Here is a 20,465-nt window from a genome sequence, read left to right as displayed (position 1 = left end):
TGCTTAAAGTCTTTCTTTTATTGAGCATAAACTCTAATGGATCTAATTTATTTCAGACATCAAGGGTCATTAGCATAAGGAAAATCTTTTTTCCTTATCCCTGCCATATGCTTTAATTCCCAGGACATATTCAGCAAGGCTCTAAGCAGTTTTTTTCTTTTTTATTTAATCATAACAGCTTGCTCTTGGTCTAATAGAACTAAAGAAGACCTGTCATCGTTGGTCAAAGGTTAAATACCCATTTACTGAGCTGACCAGAGACCACCCTTCCTCCCTCCATCTCAAATCCACTTTTTGGATTTTTTTTGGTTCTTTCTTGTCCCTCCATTTAAAAGGAATCCAATAGGTTTTGCCCTGGGACTAAGCAGTTTGTCGATGCAATGGAAACTGGATGGTTTTTATTAGAAATCATTCAGAAATCAATAGGGCCTAGAGGTTATAAGGTTATTTATTTTAGGGCATCAGAGGAATAGTGTACATTGAGAAACATAAAAACTTCATCTCAGCAATAAATGCAGAGATAACATGAGCAGTTTTATTTTTCTTTCTTTTTAATGTATGGCAGGTAGGAAAGATGAGGATGATGATGATGATGATAAAAATAACGTCAGGAAGAAGAGTGGGAGAAAACATTTACAAATGCGGAATACAAAATTTTTGAAATGAAGACTGTATAGACAATTTCAAAGTGTAACTTAAAACTGGCATCCCAAGTTTCCTCATATTTAATATTCTGTAACACACGAATTGATTAGATGATACAGTATCACTGGATTCATCAAGTTAAAATGAATAAGAGGCATATGAATAAACTTTCCTGGTAATACTCAAGGGCAAAAAGTGTAGAGAAACTGCAAGAATCACAATTAATTGGTTCAAAAATCAAAGGTCCGTAGTGCTCTCACACTAAAGGTAACTCTTAAATCATGTCTCAGGTAGATCCTCTGTAGTTTGCAGAACACTCAGTTCTTACAGGCTATTTACCTATTTTGGGGAACTAATTTTGCGGAAACATGCAGTGCTACCTTAATGAAAGAGAGGTTTGCTGTAGCACAGACAAGTTTGCTCTGAATTAATTTTTAATGCTTTATTTTAGAGCAATGATTGCAACCTCCTACTCAGTTTTATAAATATTATATTCCTTATTCCAGTTGTCTGAGTCCATGTATTAGGTTTGATTTTCATTTTTAAACACTTCTGCCTGGTAATAACCTTTTTCCATTTGTATTCTGTGAACTCAATAAAAGGACATCTGGGACAGATACAGGCACTGGAAGAAAGGTGGTTTATTTTCAAACCCAAAGACTTGAGACCATACAAGGTCACTGCCAGCAGAGGAGACAAGGTAACTGATGTTGTCACTCTGGCAGGGAAGGTGTTAAGTAGAGGGATGTCAAAAGATTCATTTCTTGCAGGTTAGAAGGCCTGGAAACCAGTGTGAAGGAGGACATCTGGGGATGATCTGAAGTTCACCTTGAAAATTTTGATAAGAATCAGTGTGGGCCTGCTGGAGTAAGCAGGAGAGCTGTGTCTTACAGAAGGAGAAGGCTTCCTCCAGACAGACATAACACGATTGGAAATTTCTCCATATGAAGCAGTTCTGGGCATGCCTTGGCTTCTACCTCCTTTTCCCAACAGAATCCCTGTTCTTGACAGGCAGACCAAGGAATAATAAAAAGGAATGTTATAATTTTGATTTTAATCTCAACTTTTCCATATTTGTGTCGATCTGCACAAATCAGTAAATATTTTGGTGGCTTATGGTATTCATCTGAGACTTCTATTTCATTCTAGGCAAAGATCTGGAATTCATTCACTCATTCATTCATTCGGCTAACACATACTCTTAAACCCTATTATATACTAGGTTCTATTCTAGGCATGGGGTAGGGTGGCTCACAAGATGGGAAAAGTCCGTGCTTTTGCTTCAGTTTAACAGAAAATAAACAAGTAAAAATAATAGATAAGATCGATTCAAATGCTGAAAAAATTTATTTTGAACAATAGAACAAAAGAATGTAATGTGACTGGAGATAAAGGGATGGGCAACTTAGGAAATCCAGGAATAAATTCTTTTGAACTGGGATTTGAGGGCGCCGGGGTGACTAAGTCCCGTAAGTGTCAGTATCTTGATTTCAGCTCAGGTCATTATCTCAGAGTCGTGAGATCGAGAGCCCTATGTGTATGGGGCTCAGCACTCAGCAGGAACCCTGCCCCTCCCCCTCCTCCCTCTCCCTCTTTCTCTCTCTCTTTCTCTCTCAGAGAAATAAATAAATCTTCAAAAAAAAAAAGGGGGGGATTTGAGCTAAAACGTGAACAATGAGGAAGAATGAGCCAAGCTGAGTTCAGGAGGGAAGGATGGTCCAGAGAGGGACAGTAAATGCGGAAGTCCTGACATAAAATTGGAATGGTGGGAGGGAGCAAGTGAGAGCAAGAGGAAGGAGGCAGGCTCCGAGGGGTGAGGAGAAGCCACATGTGGGCCTGACGGGCCATGACGAAGCATTTTGATTTTATCCTGAAGGAAATAAAAATCCTGTGATCGAATGTAATTTTGAAAAGAGTACTTTGGTTTTTCTCTAGATAATGGAGAGCAAAGGGAGCAAAGGTGACAAGATTTTATGGATGTTTTTTGTGATACATGGCTTGGGAGATGTCTATCAGTAGGTCTATCAATAGAGTTGATTAAGTATTTCCATCAAGGCAGTTCAAAAATAAAATAGAAATTAAAAAAAAAAATGAAAGCCTCCCCATGAGTTATTCCTCATAGCCAATGTGGACCAATCTAGCCAAACTGTTATTTTCTTACATGGGCAAATTTAAAACAGACCAGAGTATTAAGTATACTCACTAATGGTTCAACAGCCCAATTTACTCTGTTATGGAAACACTGATAAAGAGTTTTTGGAAGGCAACTCTATAAAACCTTTTCCATCCTTTTCAAAACACTTCTGCAACTACAGAGCTAAAGCATCACTTAGGAGCCTGGGAATCGGAAAAGAAGGGGATTATTGTTCCATCCCCTAAATGAGGGGAACAGAGAATCACTTTTTAGAGTTTGTTTTTAGGCTTCTCCATCTGATCCTTCTCTCACGGAACCACAGGGGACATTTTCCTCAGCTAATGAGGTGACCCTGCTGGGAGCAGTCCTCGCCATAATGAAAAATAACATCTCTGGCCGAACATGGTGCAAAATAATTGTTTTTCGTGTCCCAATCAACAGCCTGGCTCATAAGTTAGGGATTTCAGTTAACTTTCTTACTACTTGAAAGTAAGCCATCAAAAAAGGCACCAGGGCTCTTGGCCAGGGAAGGGACACCGAGTTTTTCATTCTTCAGTTTGAATCCTAGCTCTGCTGCTTCCTTAACTGGGAGCGTCTGGCCAGACTACTTCCGTTTTCTACGTATAAGCATTCTTTTTTTTTTTTTTTTTATAAGATTTTATTTATTTATTTGACAGAGAGAAATCACAAGTAGATGGAGAGGCAGGCAGAGAGAGAGGGAAGCAGGCTCCCTGCTGAGCAGAGAGCCCGATGCGGGACTGGATCCCAGGACCCTGAGATCATGACCTGAGCTGAAGGCAGCGGCTTAACCCACTGAGCCACCCAGGCGCCCTCTACGTATAAGCATTCTAATCTGTGTACAGGAATGCGAGTCCTCACTCCCATAGAACTGTGGAAAGGGTAAATGAGATGTGTTAAGGACTGGTCCATGGCAAGCAATCGATAAATAACAGCTCTATCAATATCATTGTGATGCACATTGCAAGTACACAAAGGCTCTAGGTTCAGAAGGGATTTTCTTTGTAGAGTCAACTTAGCCCATCATTTAACGAGTGACTTTAGGAAATTTGAATTTCAGCTTCCTTAGTTACGACAGAGACAAAGAGCCCGTTTTTCAGAACTTTAATACTGTATTTTAAATACTGTATTTATTTTAATACTGTATTTTAATTCAGTATTTTTATATACTGTGTTAAATACTGTATTAAATATTTTAATTTTAAATACTGTATTAAAACACACTCTTTTAAATACTGTATACTCCTTCATGCTCTCCTTTGAAAGAGGTTTATGGCCTTTGCGGCTTCTGGCAATCATACAGCAGCATGCTTCAGGAGCAAGTTTCCAGGGCCAGAGTGCAACTTGATGCTACAACAGTTTTCAGCCAGAGGTGGTGCCACTTGGAATTGGGGCAAGGGAGGTATTTTTGTTGTTGTTGTTGTTGTCATAATGATGAGGGAGTTGTTTGTGGTACATAGCGGGCGAGGGCAGAAGAGACCGAATGTCCTGCAATGGCAGGAAGGAGCAAATGGAAGGCCCATCTGGAACAAAACGCACCTCCACTGGTAACACCTTCCAAAACCATGGCTCTCGGATTGCTAGAAGTAAAGGCACAGGGCTCCGGGAATGATCTAAGACTTGTGCCACTGGTTGTGGGAGTCTCAGTAAGTGCCCCTTGGGGAGGCCAACCCCACAGCGGGGCTTCTGCTATGGGAAATGCTCATACCCCACGACCTCCTTTAGGAATTTTTAAAAGAATATGTAAAGTAATTCTAAAGAACATATATTTTTCAATGGAACGATGTTCCTGATCTGAGAGAAAAGGGACTAGAGGAGGTCTGATTGTGGAGAGCCACTTTGAAGACCTAAGTAGTCTGAAAACTGAAGCACGAGGAGGATGTCTTAAAGAGTTAGTCAGAAATGCTCCTTGTGCTAGAAAACACCACACAATTGCTCCAAACAGCATTTGAAGAAGTTATCTAGTCCAGTCTTTTGCAGGTGAGGAAACTGAGTCCCAAAGGGGAGAAGTGATATTTTAAAGTAACCAAAAATGTTGTGATTAAAATTTGGTTTTCACCCTCCCCTCAATTAAGATCACATTGTCCAACCCTGGGTGGTCCCATTCAGAGCTGTGTGGACTGTCTATGTGGATTGTTAATCTAACAATATTCCAGCCAATGGTGGTAAAGTGACTAGGGGAAGGAGTGCATTTTTCTAATTTCACAAGGTCATTCTTGAGACTAGAGGAGGGGTTGCCCCTATTTTTCACCTGACATTCCACTATTATAAAAGAGGAGAACCCATGCCCATGTATCCTAAAAGAGAAAGCAAACTTTCCTTGGTTTTATACCGTAGTAAGTAACATCGAGTTATCCTCAAGCACATGGCTCTTAATTGTGCAATAATATGCCTCAACAGAGTCTATTTGGCAAGTTTATATTTGGGAACTCTCAGAAACAAAGCCAGAAACTATACATAAATCTTCATTTCTCCAATACATAGAAACGGCTTTGATTTTTCTAGTCTTTTAAAAAATCTTCTTTTCAGGTGATACAGATAATAGACAATAGCCAAAATGATCATGAACTTATGACTAGCTTTTTAAAAGAATACAGACTGCTTTTATGCCTTAAGTAATATTTTAATAGAAAAAAATATCAAGCAAATATGGTGATGTGATACATGCCCGAACCTCTTTGCATCACCAGATGGGTTTCTATTTCTTAAAATCAAGGCTAAGCCCTTCCTAACTCACAAACTCCCAGGAGTTAAAACAGATGATTGACTAGAATTTCTTATTCTAACCCCTTTCTGTCTGTCTGCAGACTAAAGATCCGGAGCACAGAGTTGTTAAGGGACTTGCCTAATGTCACAAAGCTGGTGAACCAGAGGTCAGATCCCAGTTCTTTAGCTACAGCCTCAACAATATATGTAGATACTGTGCAGGCATTTAATTAGCATATTTAAATGAGGAGAGACAAGGCTATAATAGAAAAGGGCCTGATACGTTCATGGATTAATTTGCAATTCAGTTATTGAATGAGGTAATGCTAATTATTTCAACATAAAACACCTCTTCATTAGAAAGCTTATCATTGATATTCATGAGAAAGCTAAAATAAGAGATTTTCCTGCTTAAATGAAACAACTTCCAAACAGCATCTTTTGTTTCAAGTGCGGGGCAAGCAAAGAGGGATACTGAAGTTGGGAGTTTCTACTCTGAAGTAACTGGAAAGCCATGCTGGAATGATGTGGCTATAAATGTATGATAATCGCATTGTATTTGGCACAAAATGTTACCATAAGTAAATATTTAAAGGAGAAACATCATTCCTTTCAAAAAAGATGCCAACAGGAAAAAAAGAAATAAACAATAATTGCAGGGACACTACACGTCGGAAGAAAACCATATTTTAGAGCAATAAAAGCTGACAACTACTTGCTTCCAGCATCCAAGAGCCTGCATGAAAAAGGCTTACTACACCACGAGCCAGATTTGGGTTCTTATGTTGGCTCTCGTGCTAACTTGTGAGCCCACAAGTTTCAATTCTGTGCCTCAGTTTCTTTCTTTGCAAAATAGAGTTCTTAGTGGAGGATTAGCAACTACTTATCAGGTTATTTTTTGTGTATTTTGACTTTAATTATATTGAAACAAATCATTTTGCTTTAGGTTGGTCAGCGGATCACAGTAGACTGGAGTCAGAAGCAACTTATACCAGGGCTTAAAGTCGGTAATTAGATGGAATGTGAATAAAATTAAAAATTAATTCTGAAATTCCTTTAAGTTAAACACAATGACACAGTAATTTTTTTTAATTTAATGAAGCAATAATTTTTATGCCCTCCAAAGTTTGAGAGCCCCTGAGGCAGATTTAAGGAATGCCTATAAGGAAAGTCTAGATACACATATCTGGGAATTAAAACTCCTTCTTCAGATTTGCTATCAAATCTCTAGTCAAAATGGAAGTGAGTGGTGTTTTCTAAAGGGTTCCTGCTTGCCCTCAAGATTTACCCCATATATTTCAATACAAAGCTGCTTCTATGACCTTAATGCCTATAAATAGATATTATGATACTGTGAGATTAAGTAAAATGGAGAATTAATTTGTATCTTACTTGGGGGCTAGGATGTAAGTTATAAAACGGATATAACTCAATTGCAATTTAAAAAAACATTAAGTGTGTTCTATAAAAGTGTATGCTTTTAAATCATCAAGTTTCTGGTTAGTTTAAGCACATTTATGTATCTGAAGTTTACCAAACCACTTCATAAGATCTTTCCTTATTTTTATGAGCCTAGCATTAGAAAACTCTCTAGTCCCCATAGATTTTCTCCTCTCCTTGACCTGACTGCTTGATCTTTCTTTTTGTCAGTGATTTTACATACAGCCAAAATATGTGATTTTTCTCACATTTCTTCCCACGCAAAGGCTCTTATTAAAAATCTCAAGGGCCATTCAAAATAAACATGTCCAGATTTTGTTTTTTTCCTTTCAGGTTGGTTCTTATCTAGCAAGCCCATCAGGACTGCACTAATGATGTCAAAGGTCAGGTCTGTCAAAGACACTCATGGTCATTTATTATAATTTACCACTCTTCTGAGGGTTTATTTATTGACAGGGGCTTAAGGAACTCCAAATAAATGAATACATAAATCCAAGGACATGACAACAAGAATTGAAAAGAACATTTGCTTATCACTGATGTCAGTTATCTAAATTGCCAAGGTAATCCCCACCCCTCTGCCTCACAGGACAGCAGGCCATGCCTCACAAAATTCATCCAGGTCGCTGTTCCTACAGGAACAACCACGGACCTCTGCAAATGAACAGCAGGGAATGAATATCCCAGGATGTAGAAGTCTTCTCTCGTGACTCACCATGGATGAAGAAGGAACATCTGAAATTTCACCCAAAGGTTGAGTCAAATCAAATCTGCAGATCGGCTGCCTAAGTGTTTCTGATGCAATAGCCTCTAACCTCATCAATGCTCCTGAATAATAACTATCAAATTCAAAGGTGAGGGTGCTGTAATTTACGGTGGTGAAGAAACCTGACCTAAAGAGTAAAATGAGGAAGAGTGTTGATGCAGAGGCTGAACTGGAATACCGTCATCCTAGCTGCTGGAGTTTTAGGAAAAAGGAATACTTAAGTAAAAGCCGTGGCAGGGCATGGACGTGACCTTGGAGGTCTATGCTTTGCTGTGGTTGTAAAAGCTGGTACCCTTCTTGATTCCCTTGGAGCTTCCTTTTCCATCCTAGAAGCTGAAGACCTTGCCCTCGTCCTCTCACACGGATCTGCTTGGGGCCCCATAGGTGTTCAGCAGGTTTCTGTGGGCTCAACTTTCTAACCACATCCCTGCTTTCAAAAACAGGAAAATATTTTACCAGAAGGGAAAGACGCTAAAGCAAACCGCACTTACTATACCGGAGGCGGCCGAGCACAGTCCTCGACCAGAATATTAATTTGCCAGCTGGGACACCATGCATATCAAGGATGATACAAGCACAGCTATGACATCAGCTTCTTCCAAACTGTAGATAAAAGCACTCACTGTCTGACACTTAAAATTACGCTTTCCTATCAAATTGCTGTGTTGACAAGAATCTCACTGGGAACTGACTAGCACCTTCTCAAATGCCCACCAGACAGTTATAAACACATCATTCTCAAGTTGAGAAGAGACTATTTGTGAGGTAAATTATTTCCCCACATTAAAGGCACCTATGATTCCAGGGTTCCTGGTATGCAGTGTGTCCACACCACAATTTGCACAGAGTTCTGCTACTTCCTCTGTATGTGAGAATTAATGGAAGTGCTATGTGACATGCAAATTTTTTAATGAGTAGAAAGTGCTAAAGTTGCAGGCTGCATAACATTTTAATTTCCCAAAGTCAGGAAGTTCACTGAAGCAGACACAATTCCAGGCAGTTCTTATTTGTAAACTGTTATTTTTAATTTGCCTACTGTGGCATAAACCCTCTTCAGCAAGAAGTAATTCTAAATTCCGATCTGAACTGTGACATATCCCTAGGTGGGACTCTCATCTTCGAATGGGATTAAAAACTAAAGTCTAGAGGAATAGCTGCTGTCATGTAATAATCTGAGTAAATTCATAAATACATATGAAACACCACTTCTGGATCAAGCTACGTATGTAGTTTTGGATTGCTGTTTTCTAAAGGAAGAGGGAAGTACAGATGAAACCATTATATGCCAACCACGACAAAGGAGATCATACCAGAAATTCATTATAGAGATGATAAAAGTTAGAAGTTATTAGGTCTTGGTAATATCATTGTGTTTCAACATAAAAGGTAAACATGGTTACTGGCTTAGCATTTTGGGGGACTTTCAAGTGCTTTCTTCTTCTTTTGTATCTCTTTCTCTCTGTGTCCAATGTTCTCTCACTCTCTCTCTCTTGCTCTCCCTCTAGCCCCCGCCCCTTTCTCTCTCTCTGTGCCTAGAACCATTTTATGGAAATCTAATTTCAAAACTGTATTGTAGAACCAGGGGCTGCTTTTATATAATTTTAGAAATGATAGAAAGAAACCTAAATGGGCAGACAGTATAATGGACCTTCCAATACTGCCTTCTGAACAAAATATACTATTCAGTGTATTGTTAAGTAAAAACAGGGAAATCTGTTTAGTTTCTCATATTAGGCTTGTGTGTGTAGTTATTTTTTTTTTTAAGATTTTATTTATTTATCAGAGAGAGAGAGGGGAGAGAGCGAGCACAGGCAGACAGAATGGCAGGCAGAGGCAGAGGGAGAAGCAGGCTCCCCGCTGAACAAGGAGCTCGATGTGGGACTCGATCCCAGGACGCTGGGATCATGACCTGAGCCGAAGGCAGCTGCTTAACCAACTGAGCCACCCAGGCGTCCCTGTAGTTATTTTTAATAGTGAAAAATGAGCCAAGTTATCTACTCTTTCTTGTTGTATGCAACCCATATCATTTAACATACCTACGGTGTCCATTTTTTTAAAAATTTTAATTTTTATTTATTTATTTTTAAATTAACAATGTGCCTATAAGCCTAAAAGGTCCAATTTCTTTCTTGGACAGTAATTGACTCTGATGTCTTTAATAATGCATTCCTGTGAAATAGCACAATTTTTTGAAGTTCTTAATCTGAAGTTCTTTTTTTTTTTAATTTTTAAAGATTTTATTTATTTATTTGACAGAGATCACAAGTAGGCAGAGAGGCAGGCAGAGAGAGAGGAGGGGAAGCAGGCTCCCTGCTGAGCAGAGAGCCCGATGTGGGGCTTGAACCCAGGACCCTGGGATCATGACCTGAGCCAAAAACAGAGGCTTTAACCCACTGAGCCTTTAACCCAGGTGCCCCTAATTTGAAGTTCTTAATTTGAATCTCCAGTTTAGGAACTACTTTTTCAGGCCAATGAGCATCCATCCAGTGTAACATATACATGACACATGTTATACTTTAGTATCAACCAATGTGCATGGATGGCCTAAAAATTTAGTGGAGCTCCTGAAATTGCTTAAAGACCATGACCTTGTTTCACAAATGAAATTACACAGCCTCTCATAATGAATCCAATTCATCAAACACTTTAAGTGTGCTTGCAAGGACAAAGTGATATGTATATAATAGGCAACTGGGAAATAATGCAAAACTATAAATCAGTTCCAAACCCCCATGTCTTCAAAATCCTTTTATATGTATCCTTAATTTACTGGCTGTAAGTTAACTCTTGCCCCCCAGGGTTTTTATTCAGCTAGGGTTTATGTAGGTCTTTAAAGCAAATACTTTTTTTGGTAATCAAATTTTAATCAAATCTAATTTGAATCAAATGGACCAATCTTCTAGGGCAAGCCGATGATACGGCTATTTCTCAAATTCCAAGATTCCTGCTTCCAGGATCATACTGTTGTTCTAGCCGATCCTCATTATCTCTTTTTTAGAGAGTCACCTTAACTATAAACATAATGAACAGCCAAGTATAAAGAACATGGTGAAGAAAAAAGATACTGAAAAAGAAAGAAATTACTTGCAATTTCACTGGCCAAAAATAAATGCATGTTTCATTCATCTTTTTCCTAAGCTTACTTTGACACAGTTATGATTAAATGCATATATAAGTCCATATTCTGCTTTTCCATGTTAAACCATCAAAAATATATTAGTGGCTGTATAGTATTCCACCTTACATAGTATGTAAATGCCATATTATTACTTAACCACTGCTCTAATCCTGGATTTTCAAGTTTCGCATTTTTTTTTCAGATAAGTTACAAAGAATGTAAAGCTTATTTGGCATATATCTTCTTAGGTATTCAGATTAATATCTTAAAATTTATTCATTAAAGTAGGATTACTGGACCAAATAGTATAAACAATTTTAAAGCCCTTAACTCATATTGCCAAATTACTTCCCCAAATAATTGTAAAAATTTGTATTCTAGTTAGCAAAATACAAGAGACTTCACTTTGCATATTTGCTAACATTTAGCATTAATATACCTTTAAAACATCCATTTATCTTGTAAGAAACCCTCAAAGACTTTTGATTAAAAATTTCATTTAGCATTGGGGAACCACATATTTTCTAAAGTGTTTTAAAAACAAAACTAAGAGGGGGTAAGCAATTTATAAATTTTTTGATTAATTACTCAGAAAACTAAATAGTCTAGAAACTACAGAGTCTAAGAGAAACGAACACTTAAATTAAAACTATGAGCAAAACCAATGTCTGATATGTGCTACTTAGGCATAATGGGAGATGAAACTGAATTAATAATGGCCTAATTAGGTAGTCAAAGCTATTTTAAAATAAGGTTTGCACTATAGTGTTAAGTTTTACTTCCTAACTTTCAGTTTTTCTCTATAATTATGGATTTAAGTATGTCTCTCCTAAACAGTATAGAACAGGATTTTTTACTATAATTTTGAACCTCCTTTAACAGATAAATTTAATTCATTTACCTTGGTACCCCTGACATATGATGATCCTTGGTCTATCACCATCTTAATTATTGTTTTCATTTTCCTTTTTTTTTTTTTTTTTGTGGTTGTTGCTCCTTTTCTGTCCTTAAAAACCTTATTTTGAATTTATAAATCTACCTTTGTGTGTGTAGTCAGTCTTAATATTTTAACTGGTAAACTTGCATCAATGGAATTGAATGCAAATAGTGTTATTTATTGTTTTTACTGAACACTATATGGATATTAGAAAATTTTAAACTCAGATCACACTTTCCCACATGCTATGTTAAGGTGTCAACAAATTCACTCCATTTTATTTTCATTTTATTTTCTGCCTCTTCATTGGTCTATCCTTTTTTAAAGAATCAATTTTTATTTTATATTTTTAGTAATTTACTCAGTGAGAGTTTGTGAATTATAAGCTCTCTTTCTTTGGATTGTCTGAAAATCTTTTACGTTTTGCTCTCTAGAGCAAATTTGGATTTTCTTGTTCTTTTCTACCTGTGTTTTAACCTCCCTTCTCTATAATAATTTACTTTATCTTTCTTCCCTATGTTCTGAGAAGTTTCATGGGATCTGCATTCCAGTTGACTAACTTTCCCTTCAGCTATATCCAAAGTTGTCTCTGATATGATTTTTAACCTTCCACTGAGATTTAGCTTTTAATTGTTTACCATCCTAGGCATTCCATTTGATTTTCCCTCAAATCTGTCTATCCTTTTTACGATATTATATTCTTACATTTCTGCTTAGATGCTTTTTAAAACAGTTTGTCTTTTTACTTTTATTTACTTTATAGTCTCACTCAGACAGCTCTAAGCGCATGTTATGAGAGTGCTAAGTAACTCACTTACTGTGTTGTGCACTCTCTCTGGCAGCAGACTGTTCCCCTGGGGGATATGAAACTTTGTATTGTAATCTCATTTCTAAGAGTGGGCTATTTTTGTCAGAGACCAATGCACTCAGGCTGTGGAAAGAACTCAAGAGAATGGCGTGTTGTTTGCTACTGCTGGTACCCTGGAAGTTTCAGCAATTACATTAATTACGTATCTTTTGTTTATTATTCTTTTGGTACTGTATCTTAGACTCCACAGCAGATCTGGATGTAGGATTGTGGTTTTATTATAGGCTTTATTTAAGTGAAGATTTTGTTTTTATTTTCTCTGTCATGAATTATCCTGTGGCTTCCCTGGGCTGGTGGGTAAAAATTTTCTAGTTGTTTTTCACGGTGGGAATAGCCACTTATGAGACCTAGCTTTATTCAAAGGGCTCTAGATTTCAACTCTTGGCCTCAGGCTTGTACAAATTCTGGGCTTCTACCTCTGTCCTAAAACAAAAAGGCTCACTTCCAATCCCTAGGATCTATATCCATGACCAATGTCCCTCTGGATTTTTCTGATATCCACTCATGTCATGCAGTTACCTCTCTAGTTTTATCTTGACGATTTGAGGATTTCTCTTTCTTTCAAACTTGACTCACTCTCCTTTTCTCACACACACACACATATATGTACATTCCATACATATGTATATGTATATCTTTTAAGTTTTAATATTTTACCCAATATTTCTATATATTTTGAGTCAAAGTTATTTGTATCGAGGGTGGTGGTTAAGGACAGAATGTGACTGAATATGACTGTTTTGAACACATTACTGAATAGGCATTAACAGTAATCTATTCTATATATTTCACATCGTATTGCTCTTAAGTATCAATCTGGCTTTTAAAATATACTACACTACATTATCTAGGTTTCTGAATTCTACAGACCTCTATGATAAACTCTGAATTTCTCCTACCTAGAAGTATGTCTACATTTATATCAGAATCATCTGTATATAATTTCAACTAGGAATACAATTTCAGAGGTACTGTACACTTGGTTTAATAGTAACTAGTTTTACTTTGAGACAAACATTGCAATGTTGATGAAAGATGTTAATGCCTCAAAGACCCTAATTCTCCTAAAGTAAATAAATGTTAAGTGATAATCCCTAATTGTCAATTGCTACTTTATGGCTTTCTTTTCTACCCCATCCTATTTCTTAATATAGACCCTGTCCTTGCAAGCTGGGTACTTTCATTATTAGAAAGCCTTTGTTTCCCGAATAAGGACCAAGAGCAGTATTATTTCTTTGCAAGACTTTGGTGCAATGCTATGCCAGAAACACCCAGCTTACTGTAAGTAGAAACTATAACTTTCACTGTAAAATACTATCATTACACAGTGCAGCACTATCTCTGTGGTTTTTATCACTGAGGAAATCAATAGTACAGACTACAATTTTCTGTTGCCCTAGAGTAGAAATAGGAGGGGAGATGAAAGAGTTTATTGACTTAGTAGGGCTGATACTACAGCAAATCAGAATTGTAAAAGGAAATAGCTTTTTAACTGACTATTTTAATCCAAACACTCAAATGTATCAACCTAACAAGAGACTTGATAAAAAATAAACAAACAAAAGGAAATAACAAAACACTCTCTTGTAGCCTTGTTTTCCTTCCTGATTTATACAACCACTTCATGCCACCATTACTGACAAGTATCTGTACGTTAAAATAAAATTCTATTAGTGCCATAAGAAACAAGCTAGATGCCAAGGGGATGCTATGTCATGAAAGTCTTAATTTGAATATGTCATGTTTGTATTTGACAAATACCATAATTTAGTAAATGTCATTTTGTGTAACCAATTAAAGACCCAAAGTTCCATCTTGCCGGATTGTATTTCTTGTTAAATAGGTTGCTTTGGGAATTTTAAAATATGCACAATAGAAGTGGTAGTAGGTGTTAAATCATCCAAAGTTGAAATACAGTATTGAGAAAGAGAGAAAGGAAGAGAGATGAGGAACAAGGGGAGAGAGAGAGAGAGAGAGAGTGAAAGAGAGACTTCAAATATTGCTAGTTTTTGATCATATGAATCAATTTGTTCTCCACTAAAGGAAGAATATTAAATTATAAAAAATGTTAAAATAAGGAATAACTTGGTTGTGCTATGTTTTTATTTTAATCCTCAACTCAAACTCAGGCCTAGGGGAATAGACCCTGTATCTCTGGATTAATGGTTAGGAAAACAGCTGTATTCTTTTCATTCTTGCATTTCTAATACAAACTTGGGTGAGATACACAGTAGCAGTCTGAAAATCATAACCAGAAGCTGTGCTTTATACTCAGCAGCCGCCAGGTCTCAAAGAATGCAACATACTGTGGACAGAAAAATAAGAAGCCTGTTGGATTTCTATTCTGTGTCAGCAATGTAATTACTTATTTGTATTTTAAGTAAGGGGTTCTTTTTCAAGGTCCTTGTGTGTATAGGCAGTGGAAGGTAAACAGAATTTCATAAAAGGGGTGAAAGTGGAATACTTTATTCTTAAATGATAACTACAAATACTTCTACACAAATATATGTGGTTGCTTCTGTTTTGCAAAGAATTCACAATATGGTATAATGAATGTCAACATCTGACAACTCTTAGTTAAGATCCAAAGATAGTCTGTTGTCTGATCCATTCATCTCCATAGGTGTGATATCAGAACAATTCTTACCATCTTAATTCGTGGTTATGTAAGATGGTAAAATTTGTATATCCAAGGACAACTTAATGAAAGGGGTAAGAGTTTGCAAGTATGGAAATCAAACTACGGTCTTACTAAGAAAAGCTGAAAAACGAGGTCTTGAAAAATGGGGACTATTTAGCCTCCTCACTTTTTATATTCCTTAGTCAATCTTCTATACCCATTTTTTAAAATTTTTGTTTTATTAACATTATTTCCTTTTAACAAACAGTAACACAAGCCTAGCATTTTTAAGGACTTACAGAGATGCTCCCACTAAGTATTCACTGTAAATTGGTAAATCTATCTGCAGAACCATTTCCTGGGCTTTATATGTATTTTACATTCATGGACATTGGTTCAGTAATGGCCATGAATTAGGAATAAATAGCTTACTTTATCAAAGTCATGTGATTCTACTCCGAGGAGTTTGGGGTGCCCTTTTATGCATTCGAATAAAACTAAGGAATGGTTCCCTGGTCTGGAAAGAGTGACAGTTCCCCATGGATGTGACTGAATCACTCTTTGCTCATGAGAACTCAATAGTGTGTATGTCATTTGTTAACTGGACAGTTATTATTCATTCCGGTTCCTGGGAGATTAGTTCTTTCCATTCTGACACAGAGCTAGTATTCTGGCATATTACTGCATTTTTCCCCCTGTTTGGAATTCTTAATTTCTAATATTTCCAAGAAATCCAAATGGTTAAACCTCAGGCCTCGCATGTGTCTTTTGTTTGCTCAAATTGACTTACTCTGCATGCAAAGCCCATCAGTGCAGTTCTTGGATTGCAAGACGAGGCCATCACAGTCCTTGCCTCCGTTCTTGGGGGCGGGCGCCGTGCACTCCCTCCTGCGCCAGTGCGTGCACTCGGTTCCACAAGTAGACCACTTGCTCCATGAAGTCCACCTGCCATCCACTGCCACGCACACACACAAAAACCAGCAGAAGGTCAGATGGAGAAGCAGCTACTTGTGGGGAGAAGGGAGTAGGGCTCATGTACAAATAAAACAAAACAGAAAACCGAAGAAAATGCCCCATCAAGGAGGACTGCATTCATGTCTGCTGCTAGGAAGTGAGCATGGGAGATATACATCATCAGGGTTCTATGAAATTTTCTTCCTGAGGATGTGACTGTATCTTTATTGACCAAGGCAAGGAATTGCTAAAAGGAAGGCACAGAAACCAGTGTTGTCACCAGGAGCTGATGAGGACCAGGAGGTACATAAAAGTAGATCATGATGGTACCCCTTTTTTCTCTTAAAAGGGAAGCTTTTGGATTTTGCATTGAAAATTAGGGGACCTCTTTCCGGAGCCAAGGTTTCTTTATGCATAGTGTCATGTGAGCAGTGCAGGTAAACCTGTGTGGCAATATGGAGAAGAGGTTGGTACAATGGGGAAGAAGTCTATCTACTCACTGACCCAACTTTCCATGCATCCACCTATCCTTATCTAATTATTCCTCTATATATCCATTTATTTATCCATCCATCCATCCATATCTATCATTTATGTATCTATGTATCTATCTATCTGATCCATCCATCCATCATCTATTATCTAACTATCTACCTATCATCCATCCTTGTCTTAAATACTCTTTTCATTTTATTTTTTTATCCAGGCAGCTTGATTCTGTTGAGACCTTCTTCAATGTTTTGTTGAAATGACTATTATTTTCCATATATGATTTGGTAATTCTATTCCATTATTTGATAATATAGAAATTTCTATTTTTTTTTACGAATAATATTTACATGCATTCCTAATTCTTTTGCTGTGATTTAGTTATTTAGAATTGACTAACTTTCTCCTTAATTTTTGTTGCTGGCTTGTTAGTAATCTCAGTGATACTGAGCTGATATATTTCTATCTTAAAAACACACAACTTAAATTCTAAGTTGAAAAAAGTACACTAAATTTCACTAAAGTCACACTTATAATGCCTTTTTAAAAAATTCTTACATAATTAATACAAGAATATTAAAGAGTAGTTAAATTTAAAAATTTTCCTGAAATAATATAAATAATTATGATTACCTAGATATAAAACAATGCCAAACATCATTTATTGAACATCTAATATATATAACATCTTACACTTACATATTCATAGAAATTATATCAATTTTAGTGGTCTACATAGTTTAGGAAATCTGTATGATTTCATATTTAAATTATTGTGTAAATATATTATGTATAACGTGTATGGAGATATAAACATACTCATATGAAAAAATTATGAAAGCATTAATATTTCAATGATCCAGAGTTGGCTATTTAAGCAACTCCCAGCTATTTGGAGAAAAGACATTTGCTTTGACTTAGATCATGCTAAAGTGCGCGCGCGCGCCCACACACACACACACACACACACACACTTTTATTTCAAGTCAGAATGTTCAACACAATTTTAATTGTGGAAGTCAATACCTATATAAAATATAGGAGAGTATAAGGTAAAATATTGAAATTCTAAACCTAGCTAAGTGTCAAAATTTGTTACACAAATAAAATCTCTCAAATGCTTCAGTATGGGATACTGTTTGGATATTTGAAAATGGACACTTGGGAATATAAAATATAGATTATATTTTTCTTTCCAGCTCATTTGTACAACCCATATCTGATAAACTATTTATTAGAGGATGGATAAAACAAAATATAGACTAAATAACAGGAAGTAAGGACACTGTTTCTAAATAATGAAATCACAGAAAAACAAAATACAAATAAATAAAAAATGAAATTGATATCATAACAGCTAGCTCAATGGAGTGTGCAAAATTTATAGGTTATTTCAAAGTCATTAGTTAAACTTTTTAATATATCATATAATTAAGCATTTTAGTTGGTTTTGAGTTTGGCAAATTGCATCTTCAATTTGCCTAGGGTAAGAGCTGGTGACAATATGAGACAGGACAAAAAGATGCTCGGTGGCAGAGGGATGCAATCTCGCCATAGGTGCCACTGCAAATAACTCACAAAAACAGGTGACCAACATGTACAGACAATAAAGAGCTGACTGCATTGTATTTTCAAAATCCATTAGCTCGTGTGTCACAAAGCTTTGCCTTCCTTTTAATTCATTCCTAATATTTTATTTGCCCTTGCCCAGAAACGGACACCAAATATCAAATATTTCAGTCTAAAACATTTTCTAAATTTTAATCCCAATAATGTCCATGGCTGTCTGAAGATCAAGGGTTGTTATTCCTAAAATGTGTGGCTTTCAGTGCTGCCCAAATCCCTTGAATTACAAAATCTATAATCTTGGCTCCAGCAGTTTCATTGAGTAATAGAGAGGGATTATTTCCCTAAATGTTTAATCTCTTGTTTTATTCTATTTTGCATGTTTGGGTAATAAAGTTAAGTACAGTTTGGGGGAAAAAGATTTGATTTCTCAACAATGTAAGCATTTACTGGTATGATGGATATGAATAATGTTTATCACACATTCAGGACAAGAATACAGGTTTTTGTATTCCTGGAATGGGAAGACGCATTTGGAATGAGAACACTGGTTTATTTACCTGGGCATAAGGTGGTACAGGCTATTTTCTGCACACTCTGCCCCTCACAGAAGGCACCACCATTGAGTGGTGCTGGGTTGGTGCAGGTCCTTGTGCGCTTCTGATATCCTCGTCCACAGCGGCTATTACACACAGACCACTCTGTCCAGGTGGACCAGCCACCATTGACTGGAAGGAGGTAAATACAAAATGTCAATTACATGTGTGTTCATGCACACACAGACACACAAACCACATACAACACATAAACAAAAACTCATCTGCTAAGTGACCATAAAAAAATTTTAAAAATTCAAAGCTAAAAGGGACCTGGGCCATCATTTCATTCAAAGTATTATCAAAGAGCAGAAGAATCTAAGCATAGAGAAAAATAAAATGGATTACCCAAATTTACTCACCTACTCAGAAAAGCAAATAGAACTGTGTTCTATTTTCCTTGGCTAGTGTTCTTAAAAATATATATTCCCCTTACCTATTCAAGCTTCAAAAATTATTTTTGACAGCTTATCTCAAATAATAAATGTTTCCATCCTTATGCCAAGGCTGAAGGTGGATCTGAAGTATGAGAACTGAAAAAAATCATGTAGCTCTTTCTTAATAGCAGATGATTGATTAGTTTGTTTTTTAGCATATGTAAACATTACAACCTTTTAAGGACTTTTAGTCAGTTTCAATAATCCAGTGAACCTGGTTAAAAAAATAGCCTTAATATTGTTAGATTTTAAACTAATTGAGTAGCTATTTGATTGAATTGGCATTTAGCTTATGTAATTGAAATGGACATCCATGCTGTTTGCAAAGGCTTCTTACAGTGTTTCATGGAGAGTTCAATATGCTATGTTCACTATACACCTCTGGAGATCTCCCTCTAGAAAATACTTTGATATATTTTAGTACTTATATAATGTGAGTTGAGATTCAATTATTGTAATTAAGCCTTTGCTAACAAAAAGTTATTTGCTGGTAGTTAAAAATAGATACAATGAGGATGAGTGTCTACCTCCTGATCATAAAGAAGGGGGCGGACATTGGGGTACACCATACAGGTGTACATCATACACCCAGCATCTCCTCTTCTAGAAGCCTATGCAGTGGGAAATCATCATAAATGTGTTGTACATACAGTCTCAGACAAGAGTGCTTTTTCATCACAGTTATTTTCTATATAAAGGTAAATAACTGTAAACAACTGTAATGTTCAACAATAGGAAAATGGTAAAGTAGATGCCTGTTCATGTGACTGACACCTAGGCAGCCATTAAAAATGGTTCTAGAGAAGTCTATTTAATAATATATAAGTATTTCAACATTATGTTTTAAGTAAAAAATATATTTATACCCCTTATTTTAAAATCTTATCTATCCATAGAACATACCAGTAGTATGCATATCAATCTTTTTGAAAGTTGTTTCTGAATGACAAGATGACAGGGTTATGGACCTTTTCTTCTTTGACCATTTCTGTGTTTCCCAAATTTTCTATAACAGACATGCATTTTCAATCTAAACATGATACTAAGAAAAATAAATACACACAGCAGACTCAAAAATGAAGTACTCATTAGATGTATATGTTTTGCTGTGGAATTCTGGTGAGCCTCATCTAGGAGCCTGGGACGACTTCCTTTATGGGGCCATGAGAAG

At 36.5% G+C, this 20,465-nt stretch overlaps 1 protein-coding gene across 2 annotated transcripts in view; it reads right to left on the bottom strand.

Moving 5' to 3' along the window:
* The window catches only part of UNC5C (unc-5 netrin receptor C), a 358,142-nt gene that overhangs the window by 50,400 nt on the left and 287,277 nt on the right, over positions 1-20,465 (bottom strand). For both annotated transcript variants that reach the window (XM_082728148.1, XM_082728149.1), the window contains exons 6-7: positions 18,822-18,989; positions 16,043-16,207 (exon numbers count right to left, since the gene is read on the bottom strand). In XM_082728148.1, the coding sequence (XP_082584274.1) occupies positions 16,043-16,207; positions 18,822-18,989 (333 nt within the window). The remainder of the gene's footprint in view (positions 1-16,042; positions 16,208-18,821; positions 18,990-20,465) is intronic.

The sequence above is a fragment of the Mustela nivalis genome (genome assembly GCF_964662115.1).
Source record: "Mustela nivalis genome assembly, chromosome: 4".
Taxonomy (NCBI): domain Eukaryota; kingdom Metazoa; phylum Chordata; class Mammalia; order Carnivora; family Mustelidae; genus Mustela; species Mustela nivalis.
This window is presented reverse-complemented; position numbering and strand designations above follow the sequence as displayed.